Genomic DNA, 14,263 nt, shown 5'->3' on the forward strand with positions numbered 1-14,263 from the left:
TCTTTTGGATGCAATGGTTGGCAATGCATTAGTATTCGAACAAAAAGTGACCTAAGCTATCTTGGCATCATCCATATAGAAGCTTCGCTTATTGCACGTTTCCATTCATCATCATCTTCAATTAAACCCAAAGCCAAACATGCAGAAGTAAATGTTTGATGCAATACACCATTGACTGTTTTTAAATCGTTATAACTTGCTGCTCCTTTAACATTCAATAAAAGGATACGTAAATGGAATAACTCGATTTCAGTTGGACTAACTGAGTATATGCGTCCGATGCAATTAAATTTACACTGACGTTTTTCCCAACGACTAATTTGTTTTCTATCAAGAATTACTTTTTTGAATACGTAATATAAAGGTATATCTGTATACATATATTGGTGTGCATCAATATCTCGTTTATTTAATTCAAAATAGTCCATTAACATTGTTATACGTTCTAAAACAGATTAAGTCTTGTTCATTTAAATGATTAGAGATAATTACATTTTCTCGTCTACGTCTCTTCAGGGGGGTAAAGAGGGTTGTATAGAATTTCTCAAAAATGAGAATCTATATCTTGGTTAAATGCACCAAGTAAAATATATGCATATGCCGTGTTTTTCGTTTAAAATTTCGCGTACAATTAAAAAAAATTTTTCAGGCATTTACATCCTCTGTGGCTCGTAGACGCTAGTTTTCTTATCATGTTATTGAATATATAACGAGCCTAATTCCTTTCGATTTAATTACATTTTATTCATTTGGTAAATGTACAGGTAAACGAATAATAGCATGACTTTTCTCTTGCAACGTTTTATTTACAATGCGCCAATAAGCTTCAACTGGTCCTACATAACGTGCTTCGATAAAATCCTTGATTTCGTCATATACGATTTTTATATTATTCACATCTTCTTCTATGATTACAGATGCTGCATCGTGACCTTTATAAATATATTTATATAAGTACTTCACCGACTTAATACTTGAAACAATTTCAACATTAATGTGACAATTAAAAATCGTTAATAATATTGGACAATAAGGAACAACAAATCGATTATCTACTACAAATCCTTCAGATTTCTCATACGAAATGTTAGTATCTCTTCGACGATATTGTGGATAACCATTTTCATCCATAGTTGTTTCCTCATGAAAGGATTTTGGAAAATGCTTTGAACATTTTCCGTTTACCACACACCAATCACCACATAGTCCATGAATCATATTTTTCATGACAATTTCATGCAAATTTTTATCAATAGCAGGATTCGGAATTTCAGCGGAAATATACTTATCAACAGTTTCCGAATTAGTAATTTTACAATATTGTTTTAAAGTTATTAACATATGCACATGTAGCAAACCACGTTTCTGAAATTCGATTACATAAACAAATGCTTTTACCTCACCAAAAAATTCTTGTCGAATAATCAAATCTATCAAATAATTTTTTTTTACATCAAAAACTCTGGCGCAAATATCAGGTCTATCAGCAGGTTGTTGATTTGGAAGCAAATTTTCTTTAATTTCAAGCCAATTTGGATTACAGGTCATTGTAATGAAAACATCTGGTTTACCTGGTTAAATTTGCGAACAATAGCCATCGCATCTTGATAATTTTGCATCATATTTCGAGGTGAACCAATAAATGTCGATGGAAGTATCATTACTTGTCCAACACGAGCATTAGCATCAGTCACTTTTTTTTCTAAATAATCGATCAGTTCCTGATACTTTTTCATTCTCAACTGTTTTTGATTTTCTTTACACCAATTAATACTATCTTTTTCTATTTTTACATAGTTGTCAACAAGCCATTGTTGAAATAATCGTTTACCCATTAAAAAAATATTGATATTGTCACGTATAGTCATTCGATATTGAATGTACATAGATCTAGTTACACGTTTTCCATTAATTTGTTTAATATTATCGTGCCAACCTTGCGTGCCATGTGGATAATACATGGGATAAATCCAAGGTTCAACGTTTGGATTCATTGTACTAACATATTTTAAAGTTTTATCACATTTGTTTCTAATTGTAACATAACAATCAGGAATATCTCCATCTGCGGTAGTTGAAAAAATTGCAGCAACTTCGTTAATTCTTTGAACATTATATCTTCCGCGATCAATACCTATTTTCTTATTTAAGAATGCCATTTTTAAATTAGGTACATTTAAACCTAAATTTTCTTGATTACGAACTTCTTCGTGCATCATTTCATATGACTGAGCAAATATATTATTGCTGCGAATAATATTATCTAACGTATGCAATAACTCTTCATCGAGATTTGTATTTGCATTTAAACGGTATTCTGTAGCTTCGTTAGCGTCAAGTATAAAAAGCTGTCCATAACTTGATTGTTCTTTTGTAGCAGGATATAATGCAGTGTTAATTTGGTAATAAATTTGACCTTGAACTTTGAAACAATAAGGTCCTCGTTTTTGTGCTTTGAAATTAACCAAGTTAGCATTAAAAGATGCAAAAGAAAATGCACTATTGTAACCTCGTAGATTTGTTAAAAACTCTTTGGATTTTTGATGATTTCCAGAAAGTAATTGTTGTAAATAAATTGGTATATAATTCGGCTCTATGTATTTTAAACAACATAATAATTTAGTATCGAGCACTAAGAGCCCATAAACGCGGATGGCAATGCGTAAATTTTTACGAACATTAATTGTTCGCGAAAAAATTTTTAAGACATATGCACATATGCCAGGTTATAGATTCTCTTGGTTTGAGACTTCTATAACAACCCCTTTTACCCCCCTGGAGAGATGTAGACAGGAAAAATATCGGGGCGAAGTCGCTGAATCGGGAATCGAACCCGAGTCTTTCGCTTGCCGGGCGACTGCTCTTGCCACTGAGCTATTCAGCCCCACACCGATACTTCTCCTGTACGTTTTTATTAATCGGTGGAAATAATGAGAACACGATAATTAGCTCAACGTGTAGTTCTAAATAAATTGGTATATAATTCGGCTCTATGTATTTTAAACAACATAATAATTTAGTATCGAGCACTAAGAGCCCATAAACGCGGATGGCAATGCGTAAATTTTTACGAACATTAATTGTTCGCGAAAAAATTTTTAAGACATATGCACATATGCCAGGTTATAGATTCTCTTGGTTTGAGACTTCTATAACAACCCCTTTTACCCCCCTGGAGAGATGTAGACAGGAAAAATATCGGGGCGAAGTCGCTGAATCGGGAATCGAACCCGAGTCTTTCGCTTGCCGGGCGACTGCTCTTGCCACTGAGCTATTCAGCCCCACACCGATACTTCTCCTGTACGTTTTTATTAATCGGTGGAAATAATGAGAACACGATAATTAGCTCAACGTGTAGTTCTAAATAAATTGGTATATAATTCGGCTCTATGTATTTAAAAAATTTTTTCGCGAACAATTAATGTTCGTAAAAATTTACGCATTGCCATCCGCGTTTATGGGCTCTTAGTGCTCGATACTAAATTATTATGTTGTTTAAAATACATAGAGCCGAATTATATACCAATTTATTTAGAACTACACGTTGAGCTAATTATCGTGTTCTCATTATTTCCACCGATTAATAAAAACGTACAGGAGAAGTATCGGTGTGGGGCTGAATAGCTCAGTGGCAAGAGCAGTCGTCCGGCAAGCGAAAGACTCGGGTTCGATTCCCGATTCAGCGACTTCGCCCCGATATTTTTCCTGTCTACATCTCTCCAGGGGGGTAAAAGGGGTTGTTATAGAAGTCTCAAACCAAGAGAATCTATAACCTGGCATATGTGCATATGTCTTAAAAATTTTTTCGCGAACAATTAATGTTCGTAAAAATTTACGCATTGCCATCCGCGTTTATGGGCTCTTAGTGCTCGATACTAAATTATTATGTTGTAATTGTTGTAATTTATCAGGAAGTGGTGGTAGAGGCTCTAATATAACTTTGCCATAACTACAACAATCGTGGAATGAATTACCTTTATTGTGAACTTTTTCAGCCTGAAAATGCTTTGCTTTACAATATTGGCATTCTACATTCATTTTTCCTATATAATGTTGATTTAAATTATGGCAGTCTATGTTTTGAAATCCTTTATATTTAGCTCTATAATTTTGCTTACTTCTTTTGTTTAAATCTGTATTATTGTGTGTTTGTAATAATTGCTCATCATTATTTCTGCATAAATTTTCATTAGATGGTCCAGCTATACTATTCGCTACATTTTCTTTTTGCATATTTCTTTTGCATAAATCTGTAATATTATGTGTTTGCAATAATTGTCTATTATCAGTTTTGAACAAATTATCATTGGATGACCCAGCTATGTTATTTGCTATATTTTCTTCTTGCTTATATCTTTTGTGTAAATCTATTTTATTTTGTGTTTGCAATAATTGTTTATTATTAATACTGGATAAATTTTCATTAGATGGTCCAACTATACTATTCACTACATTTTCGTTTTGCATATTTCTTTTCCATAAATTTGTAATATTATGTATTTGCAATAATTGTCCATTATTAGTTCTGGACAAATTATTATTAGATGACCCACACACAATAGTATTATTTGCAATATTTTTTTTCTTTCTTTCATAGTATTTTTGTTGATTTAAAGCCTTTCGTTCTCTTTTTAATCGCTGAAATTCTTCCTCTTCCTCTGGAGTACGAATAACTTTTCGTTTACCCATAATTGATTAACTTAATTTTTCTGTTAAAAATTAAATTTTACTTTTATTCAGTGTAAAATATACACAAGATGGAGAAAAAGAGACTAAATAAAATTGAAATATTAAAATGTACCAAATATAAATATTAAAAACAAAATTTTTGTTTATAACATAAATGTTATTAATTTGTAGTTAATAAATTAAACAACAAAATACTATATAATGTTAAATTTTATTTAAATAAAAATAACAATAATAACTTTTACAAAATTGAATGTTATGGTATATTACAAAAACTAATTACTTAACACACTTTCTTAAATTATAATTCTGAATATGACTATCATATAAGATTTAAGTTTAATGATATATAATTATAAAACGATAATAAATATATAACGTTCAAATACAATCTAATCTTATATAAAACATATAGTTTTATATTGATAATAATATATAATTGAATTAATATAAATTGAATGTTAATTTATTAAAAGCGACAAATCTTAAAATAACAAAGTTGATTTAAAATGTCAAATTTTTAATTATATTAATGACAAATATTAAAATGTTAACTTTTTAATTCTAATGTCAAATATAAATGTCAAATAATTTTATCTAATGTTCAAAAATTATGTCAAATTATCAAATAATCTTCTTGAGTAACTGGTAAATCTGAAATCAAATATTTTATTATATTTTTTTAATAAATAGTACACACACACACACACACACACACACACACATATGTAACATAGGTATGTAATTAGTTTAATTTTTTATTATTATTAAGAATATTGTACACGCTACGCATGTTTCTTTTATATCAGTGTTTCTTTTTGCGTTTTTTTTGCGTTCTTGAGCATGCGCGAGCTGCGAGTACTCCTTGGCGACACTGAGCTTGCGCTCCTGCACATCACGTATCCTTCACATGTCCTTCTCGTGTACGTCGCGTGCCCGTCATGCGCTTCGCACGCCTCGTTTGCCTCACGCCTTGAGCGCCTCAGGCGTTCGTTTAGTAGTACTAGTGTGTGTGTTCCTTTGTACAAGTCAGTCATGTTTTGTATGCTGTGCAGAGTTATGAATAAATATCGAGTACTGTAACATTCGGGTGTACTATTCTTCAGAATATATTCCCAGGAAAAGAAAATAGGCGTACACATACGCTACGGCACAAGCCCCCTCAAACATTTGGTCCTTCGAGCCGGATACATAAAATTCCGAAAGTCACGGATTACCACCGTCCGTGGTGATCGTTTCGCTATCTAAGAGACGAATGCTGTATATGCGTGGACATAATATTTTACTTCAGGTACGATCTCCACATTCGTTTTTCTATCTAAGAGACGAATGCTGTGTATGCGTGGACATAATATTTACCTCAGGTAGGATCTCCACATTCATTTTCTTCTTTTATCCATTCTCACTAGTTAAGCAGCCATATTGCATTTTTTGTGAATATCGAACTATCGTTACGCGAATTTAATAAGCATGGATTTAATGTCATTATCGGAAGCTAAAGTCAAGCGAACTACCATTAAGGCAACTTTAACGCGACATAAAAATGCTATAGATAGTTTTGACGTAGATCAAAATTCACGACACGATATTAATGAGCGTAAAAGAAGATTGACAGAATTATGGGATAATTTTGAAATCGTGCAATCGCGAATAGAAATGCTCGAATATGCAGATTCTTCAAACAAAAATAAGGAAGAGCTGCTCGTTCAACAAGAACAGCAAAGAACACATTTCGAACACATATTTTAATATGATTTCGCGTTGTGATTCACTCATCGAACATTTCGATAAAAATAATCCCCAACCGTCCACATCACATGTGGATGGTTCGCAAGGTGATACTCACGCCTCTACACATAGGGAATCGCGTATTAAATTGCCAAAAATCGAGCTTCCAGTGTTCACAGGTTCCTATGATGATTGGTATTCATATCAGGATGTATTTGAAAAACTAATACATGCCAATGAAGGTCTCTCGGAGATTGAAAAATTCCATTATCTACGCTCCTCACTCAAGGATAAAGCAGCTGAAATTATAAAATCCATTGAGACCACCACTGACAACTACAATGACGCATGGGCGTCGGTTAAGGAACGGTTTGATAATAAGCGTTGGATAATCCATAAGCATGTACAAGCTATATTCGACGCTCCGATACTCATCAAAGAAAATCACAGTCGTTTACGCGAGTTACTAGATGCTATCTTAAAGCACTTACGTGCGCTTAAAGCCTTGAAAAGACCCACAGAATCGTGGGATGATTTAATCATTCATATTGTCGTCTCAAAACTTGATCCAGCAACGAGTAAGGCTTGGGAAACTAGTTTGCCCGACAAAGACGTTCCAAATTTGAAGTCACTAATTGATTTTCTTTCCAAGCGTTGTCAAGCGCTTGAAACAATTTTTAGCAAACTGTCAACTAATCAATCCACTAATAATTCAAAATCCATTAAGTCCAAAGGGCCTTCCGTCTCAAATCTTGCTACATCTAATGTATCTTGTCCACAATGCAAAGAAGGTCATTATTTATATTATTGTGAAACGTTTCTTAAGCTACCAATAGAAAAAAGAATTTCAGTCGTAAGGAAGGCTCATTTATGCATTAATTGTTTAAGAACTAACTCACATCTTGCTAAGGATTGCAATTCAGGTGCTTGTCGTAAATGCAGTAAAAAACACAACACATTGTTACATTTACCGAATGCTGTGAGTGATAACAAGGTTTCTATTGATGATGTGGCGTCCAACGAATCGACTTCTCAAAGCAAGGCGTCTACTCAGCCAATTGTCACACAATGCGTAGCAGCACATCACTCGTTGGGCATCATACTATCTACAGCTATCGTACATGTATTCGATTATAAAAATGATAGACATTCTTGTCGCGTGTTATTAGATAGCGGATCTCAGATGAATTTTATAACACAAGAATTTGCTGATAAGTTGCGTATTAAGGAACAATGCGTCGAGATTGCTATTACCGGAGTAGTGAAGGGAACTATTCAAGCTAAAAAAATGATCAATGTACACATACAGTCACGCTTTAATAACTTTAACGAAAAGGTAGTGTTCAAAACGCCCTCGCTAAAAGGAGCGAGGGTCCGAGCGATCATTCGGCGCCCCTGGCAGCCGTTAGCGCGACATCGCTTTGTCAGCGCAATTTAAAAACAGCGCTTGCCCTTCTCGAAAGATCCAAGGAAAATAAATAAATTCTTAACCGTTCGTTTTGAACATTTATATTAGTTCACGAAAAATCGGGATCTTTCGAGAAGGGCTCCGCTATAAATTGACGCGCTCGCGGAACACGGCGCTTCTTGGCTTAAAGGTACTCGACGCACTCACTTATTTTTCGATCACGAGAAAAAACGTTCTTCCGTTGCTCGCGGATTGAATCAGTCGTCTCCGTTGCTCGCGGATTCTGAAATCGCTTTCGCGTAATTAATTTAAGACTGTGTATTATAATTAGTGTTATAATTGTTATAATAAACTGACTATTATTGTTAAAAGACTTAGATTTATCGTCGAATTAATTTCTCTTCGTTTTCTCTCCTCGCGGATTTTTATCCTTCGGTTTCGCGCTTGCCTCCCGCGTCAATCTCGCATAAACTCTATCATTTGCTGGTCCTTCGAGCCGGATATTTAGTGACCGGTTTTTCTACAACGCGGAGTGAGTGCGAAGTGTTGTGGTTCTCTGTGCTCCGAACACCAGTCACCTGAAATTCAGTCATCATGAGTCGCAAGGCCGAGTTGACAATCACCGCTGCAACGGATCTCTACGGCAAAATTGCCCGTACTCACGAGAACCTGATGAAGCTGGGCGCTGCCAAGATCACGGTGGGCGCAGTGGAGGCGCGATTGCAGTCCTTGGAAAGGTACTGGACGAAGTTCGACGCGCACAACGATGAGCTCTTGAATTATCTCGACCAAGTGGCCGATTCAGAGTACATAAGACTCGACATACCTGCTCTGGCTGAAGAGGCCTACCTCGCCAATAAGGGTCTGCTGTTGGACCTCCTGCGTAACCTCAAGACGGAAGAGAAGGAAGCTGGCACGAGAGGGTCAGAGCCGTCCTCACAAGCACCCCGCACGACTCTTCCGAGGATCCAGCTGCCTCATTTCTCCGGGAAGTACGAGGATTGGCCAGCCTTCCGTGATCTCTTCCAATCGCTAATCGGAAGGGACACTCTCACGTCCTCAGTCGAGAAGCTCCACTACCTGAAGACATGCCTGAAAGGAGAAGCAGAATTATTGATTCGAAGCCTGCCCACGACAACCGAGAATTTCGAACGCGCATGGGATGTTCTCGTTGCTTACTATGAGAACAAGCGGCTCCTGGTGCGCAGTTACATCTCCCAGTTTACGTCACTCCAGAAGCTGAAGAGCGAGTCCGTGGTGGAACTGCGCAAACTTTGCCACAGCGTGAAGAGCACGGTAGGATCACTGGAGAGCATTGGGCGCCCGATCACGAAGGGTGAAGATCTTTTCGTGCACCTCGTCGTTGACCTGCTTGATCCTCGATCTCGCCGCGAGTGGGAGAATTTCATTAGTGATTCCAACGATCCACCCTCGTACGACAAACTCCAGCTCTTCTTGGATCGTCGGCTGCACACTTTAGAATCGTTGCAGCCTGTCAAGGTCGAAGCCATTTCTTCTAAACCGCATCCAAGTCCGACACAGAAGACTCGCACTCTTCACACGCGTAAGCAGGACAGTAAGCGAGGTCGCTGCTCCCTATGCGGTCAGGATCACTATATTATGTTCTGTGACCTTTACCAGAGCAAGACGGCGGAGGAAAGGAAGCGTCACGTCGAGGCGAACGACTTGTGCCTGAACTGCCTAGGAAGGCACAAGGTAAGCGAGTGTTCTTCTCAAAAGACTTGTTCGTCGTGTCGCGCGCGTCACCACACGACCCTCCACGAGGCATGTCCGTCCGGCGAGAGCGCTAAGACGTCACACTTAGCGCAACACAAAGTCGAGGCGACGACGACAGTTCTCCTCGCTACCGCGCGCGTTCGCGTCCTGGACCGGTTCGGCCGCGCTCACACTGCACGCGCACTAGTTGACCAGGGCTCGGAGTCCTCGCTAGTTTCCGAAGCTTTGGCCCAACGTCTTCGCCTAGGTCGGTCTCCTACCTCCGTCGCCGTGTATGGAATCGGCGGCAAGCAGACGGGCCTCGCCCGCGGTCAAGTCACTCTTCAGATCCGCTCCCTGCGCGACGGGCCTTTAATAAGCGTGGCCGCCTTGGTTTTCCCCCGGCTCACACTTTATGAAGGCGGAATCAAGGCCAATCGTCGGGCGTGGACGCACGTCCATGGGCTGGAGCTCGCCGATCCGGACTTCTTGGCGACGGATCCCATAGACATCCTTCTAGGAGCAGACGTCTACGCCATGATCCTCCAGGCTGGACTTCGACGAGGGAAATCACGGGAACCTGTGGCACAAAAGACGGCGCTGGGCTGGATATTGTCTGGGGCCGTCGGTACGACGTCCACATCGCGCCATGCGTCAGCACATCACTGCCTGGTCGAGGAAGACCTAGGCGCTCTCGTACAAAGGTTCTGGCAGCAAGAAGAGCTACCCGACGCCGCGGTAGCTCTCTCACCCGCGGATCAACAGTGCGAGAACTTCTTCCGCCAGACACATTCGCGGTCCGCGGACGGTCGGTACGTCGTACGTCTGCCGGTCGTTGCCCCGCTGCCAGACTTCTCGGTGACGCGCTCCACGGCTTTACGAGTTCTCTTCAGCATGGAGAGACGTTTCGCTCGGGATCCTCCTTTTCGAGCCCTCTATGCCGACTTCATGCGGCAGTATGAGGACCTGCGTCATATGTCTCGCGTGACTCCGGACGCTACGTCGCGCAGACCGGTGCATTACTTGCCGCATCACGGCGTGCTGCGGAAGAACAGTGTCACCACGAAGCTGCGCGTAGTTTTTAACGGCTCCACGCCAACTACTTCGAAAAGAACCCTCAACGATCACTTGATGGTGGGTCCGAACTTGTTGCCTCCGCTCGCCGACGTGCTACTCCGTTGGCGACGGCACCGCTTCGGTCTAGCCACCGACGTCGAAAAGATGTTCCGACAGATCTTGGTACACCCGGATGACAGGGATCTGCAAAGGATCCTGTGGCGGGATTCCCCGCAAGACAGCCCTGCCGAGTACCAGCTGAGCACAGTGACCTACGGCCTAGCGTGTGCTCCGTTTCTAGCGATGCGCGCTCTCAGGCAATTAGCTGAGGACGAGGGTAAGCAGTACCCTCTAGGAGCGGCCGTTCTCCTGCGAGATGTCTACATGGACGACATCTTAACCGGAGCAGCGACGATGGCGGAGACCCAGGAGATGTGCAAACAGCTGTCCAGTATCTGCATGGCGGGCGGCTTCCCTCTCCGGAAGTGGTCAGCCAGCGACTCAGCGGTGATCTGGGATATCCCGCCGGAGCACCAGTTGCAGCGCGAGACCCGTGACTGGCGACCACACGAGGCTCACTCCACCTTAGGACTGCAGTGGCACCCCGCCACGGACGATTTCTCTTTCGCCACCCGGCACATCGCACTGCCATCCGTCACCAAGAGGTCTGTACTGTCTCTGGTGGCGCAGCTATTCGACCCTCTCGGCTGGCTAGCACCGGTCGTGGTCCGCGCCAAGATTGCCTTCCAATCGACTTGGCTTCAAGGACTTGAGTGGGACGCTCCGCTCGACGACGCCTCCGCGTCAGCCTGGGTCACCTTTCACGCCCAGATACCAGTACTCGAGCAAATCCGAGTACCTCGCTGGATTAATCTGGGTCCTTCTTGCACCCGCGTCGAGGTCCATGGCTTCTCCGACGCCTCAGAACGAGCATATTCCGCCGTCGTGTACCTAAAAACATGGTCAAACGACTCGTGGATTGTCCGCCTAATCACCGCGAAAACAAAGGTCACACCGCTCAAACAGGTGTCCTTACCTCGTTTGGAGTTAAGCGCCGCCGTCCTTCTCTGCCGACTAGCCAAACACGCCTTGACAATCCTCGACCTGACTGCGCCGCTTCACCTATGGACGGACTCCACCGTCGCGCTGGGCTGGATCCGCGGCCACCCATCCAGGTGGCAAACCTACGTCGCGAACCGCGTCTCAGAGATTCAGAGGACCACTCCGCAGGCTGCGTGGCATCACGTTCCAGGCCAGGACAACCCAGCGGACTGCGCTTCCCGAGGTCTCTCTCCCAAGGAACTGCAGAGCCATCCTCTGTGGTGGCAAGGTCCGCCTTGGCTACGCTTAGACGCCACCGCATGGCCGACCGCCGTCGGCCACATCCCCGAAGAGCACCTGCCGGAGAAGCGCACACGAGTCCATGTCAAAGCCACAGCAGCGCCGATGAGCGAGGCCGCCGAGCTGGTGCGGTTCTCCTCCCTGAAGAGGCTCCTACGCGTGACAGCCTGGTGTCGGCGGTGGCTGAGAGTAAGAGAGGATCGGTCCACTGGCACTCAACAGCGCTTCCCCAGTACTTTGTCCGCAGAGGAGATAGAGAGAGCTCGAGTTTGTTGGATCCGGCGAGTACAATCTGAAAAATTCAGGGCCGAGTTAAAATTAATAAGTCAGGGCCTTGCCTTAAGTAAATCAAACTCACTTGCTCGCTTTAGTCCCTTTTTAGGTACCGAGGGTCTCCTGCGAGTCGGGGGTCGACTCAAGCACTCCATCCTAGCCTATGACGAGCGTCACCCCGTCCTCCTGCCGAAGGGCTCGCACCTCACTCGGCTAATTGTGGACGACTGCCATAAACGAGCGTTGCACGGCGGAACACAGCTCACTCTCTCATTAATCCGCCAACATTATTGGATTCCACGGGGTCGAGCACTGGTCAAGGAGGCTATCCTGCGATGTCTCCCTTGCGTGCGATGGCGGGCGCCGACACCACAACAGCTGATGAGCGATCTTCCACGGGAGCGCGTGGTACCAGCGAGGCCCTTCCTTCACACTGGGGTCGATTATGCCGGGCCGATTCAACTTCGCACAACCAAGGGGCGCGGACACCGCTCCTACAAGGCCTTCGTAGCGGTCTTCGTCTGCCTTGCTTCCAGAGCCGTACACCTCGAAGTAGTCTCCGACTACACGGCCGAGGCCTTCCTTGCGGCCCTCAGGCGGTTCGTCTCCCGCCGAGGCATCTGTCGCAGCCTTCGAAGCGACTGCGGGACAACCTTCGTGGGAGCCGATTCCCAGCTGACAGCCCTCTTCACCGCGGGCACGCCAGAAAACCACCGGATCATCGACAGCCTCGCCTCCGAGAGGATCGAGTGGAGGTTCAATCCTCCCTCAGCGCCGCACTTCGGAGGCATTTGGGAAGCCGCAGTCAAGTCGCTCAAACACCATCTCCGACGAGTGATTGGCGACGCCAAGCTGACGTTCGAGGAGATGAGTACCTTCCTCACTCAGGTAGAAGCGTGCCTTAATTCGCGGCCGCTGCAGGCACTCTCGGACGACCCTGAGGACTTGGCTGCGCTGACGCCTGGACACTTTCTGGTGGGAGCCGCCCTGACTGCAGTGCCCGAGCCGTCCTTGCTGGATGAACCAACGTCCCGCTTATCTCGCTGGCAGCTCCTGCAAAAAATGAGAGACCATTTTTGGGAACGATGGTCGAAGGAGTACCTCCACTCCATTACTCACCGTCCTAAGTGGTTGCGCGAAGAGACGGGCTTCAAGGTCGGCCGACTTTGCCTCATCCGGAACGAACTCACACCACCCACGAAATGGCCACTCGCGCGTATCGCGAAAATCCACCCCGGAGAGGATGGTCAAGTTCGCGTAGTGACATTGCGCACCGCAGCCTCCGAGTTGGTACGACCCGTCGTGAAGCTCGTCGTGCTCCCCATCAACGGTCATGGAGATCACGAGCCTCCATCGCAGTAGTTCGGAGCTCCCGACGAGCTGCATATCCTCCGCTAGCCATTCTTTTCGCCAAACGCTCTTGGCGAGGCGGGCGGAAATGTTCAAAACGCCCTCGCTAAAAGGAGCGAGGGTCCGAGCGATCATTCGGCGCCCCTGGCAGCCGTTAGCGCGACATCGCTTTGTCAGCGCAATTTAAAAACAGCGCTTGCCCTTCTCGAAAGATCCAAGGAAAATAAATAAATTCTTAACCGTTCGTTTTGAACATTTATATTAGTTCACGAAAAATCGGGATCTTTCGAGAAGGGCTCCGCTATAAATTGACGCGCTCGCGGAACACGGCGCTTCTTGGCTTAAAGGTACTCGACGCACTCACTTATTTTTCGATCACGAGAAAAAACGTTCTTCCGTTGCTCGCGGATTGAATCAGTCGTCTCCGTTGCTCGCGGATTCTGAAATCGCTTTCGCGTAATTAATTTAAGACTGTGTATTATAATTAGTGTTATAATTGTTATAATAAACTGACTATTATTGTTAAAAGACTTAGATTTATCGTCGAATTAATTTCTCTTCGTTTTCTCTCCTCGCGGATTTTTATCCTTCGGTTTCGCGCTTGCCTCCCGCGTCAATCTCGCATAAACTCTATCAGGTAGAATGTATAATTTTGCCACAGATTACTCAGCAATTGCCTCAAGCACTTGTACCCAAACAAGA

At 43.3% G+C, this 14,263-nt stretch overlaps 1 protein-coding gene across 1 annotated transcript; it reads left to right on the forward strand.

Annotated features, from left to right (window-relative positions):
• The first annotated feature begins 8,419 nt into the window (after positions 1-8,419).
• LOC112637813 lies at positions 8,420-13,573 on the forward strand. The gene has a single exon (XM_025408381.1). The coding sequence runs from the start codon at positions 8,420-8,422 to the stop codon at positions 13,571-13,573; it is 5,154 nt and encodes a 1,717-aa protein (XP_025264166.1).
• The last annotated feature ends 690 nt before the right edge of the window (positions 13,574-14,263 follow it).

Source organism: Camponotus floridanus, unplaced genomic scaffold (assembly GCF_003227725.1).
Source record: "Camponotus floridanus strain SB8 unplaced genomic scaffold, Cflo_v7.5 scaffold205, whole genome shotgun sequence".
In the NCBI taxonomy this organism is placed as follows: Eukaryota; Metazoa; Arthropoda; class Insecta; order Hymenoptera; family Formicidae; genus Camponotus; species Camponotus floridanus.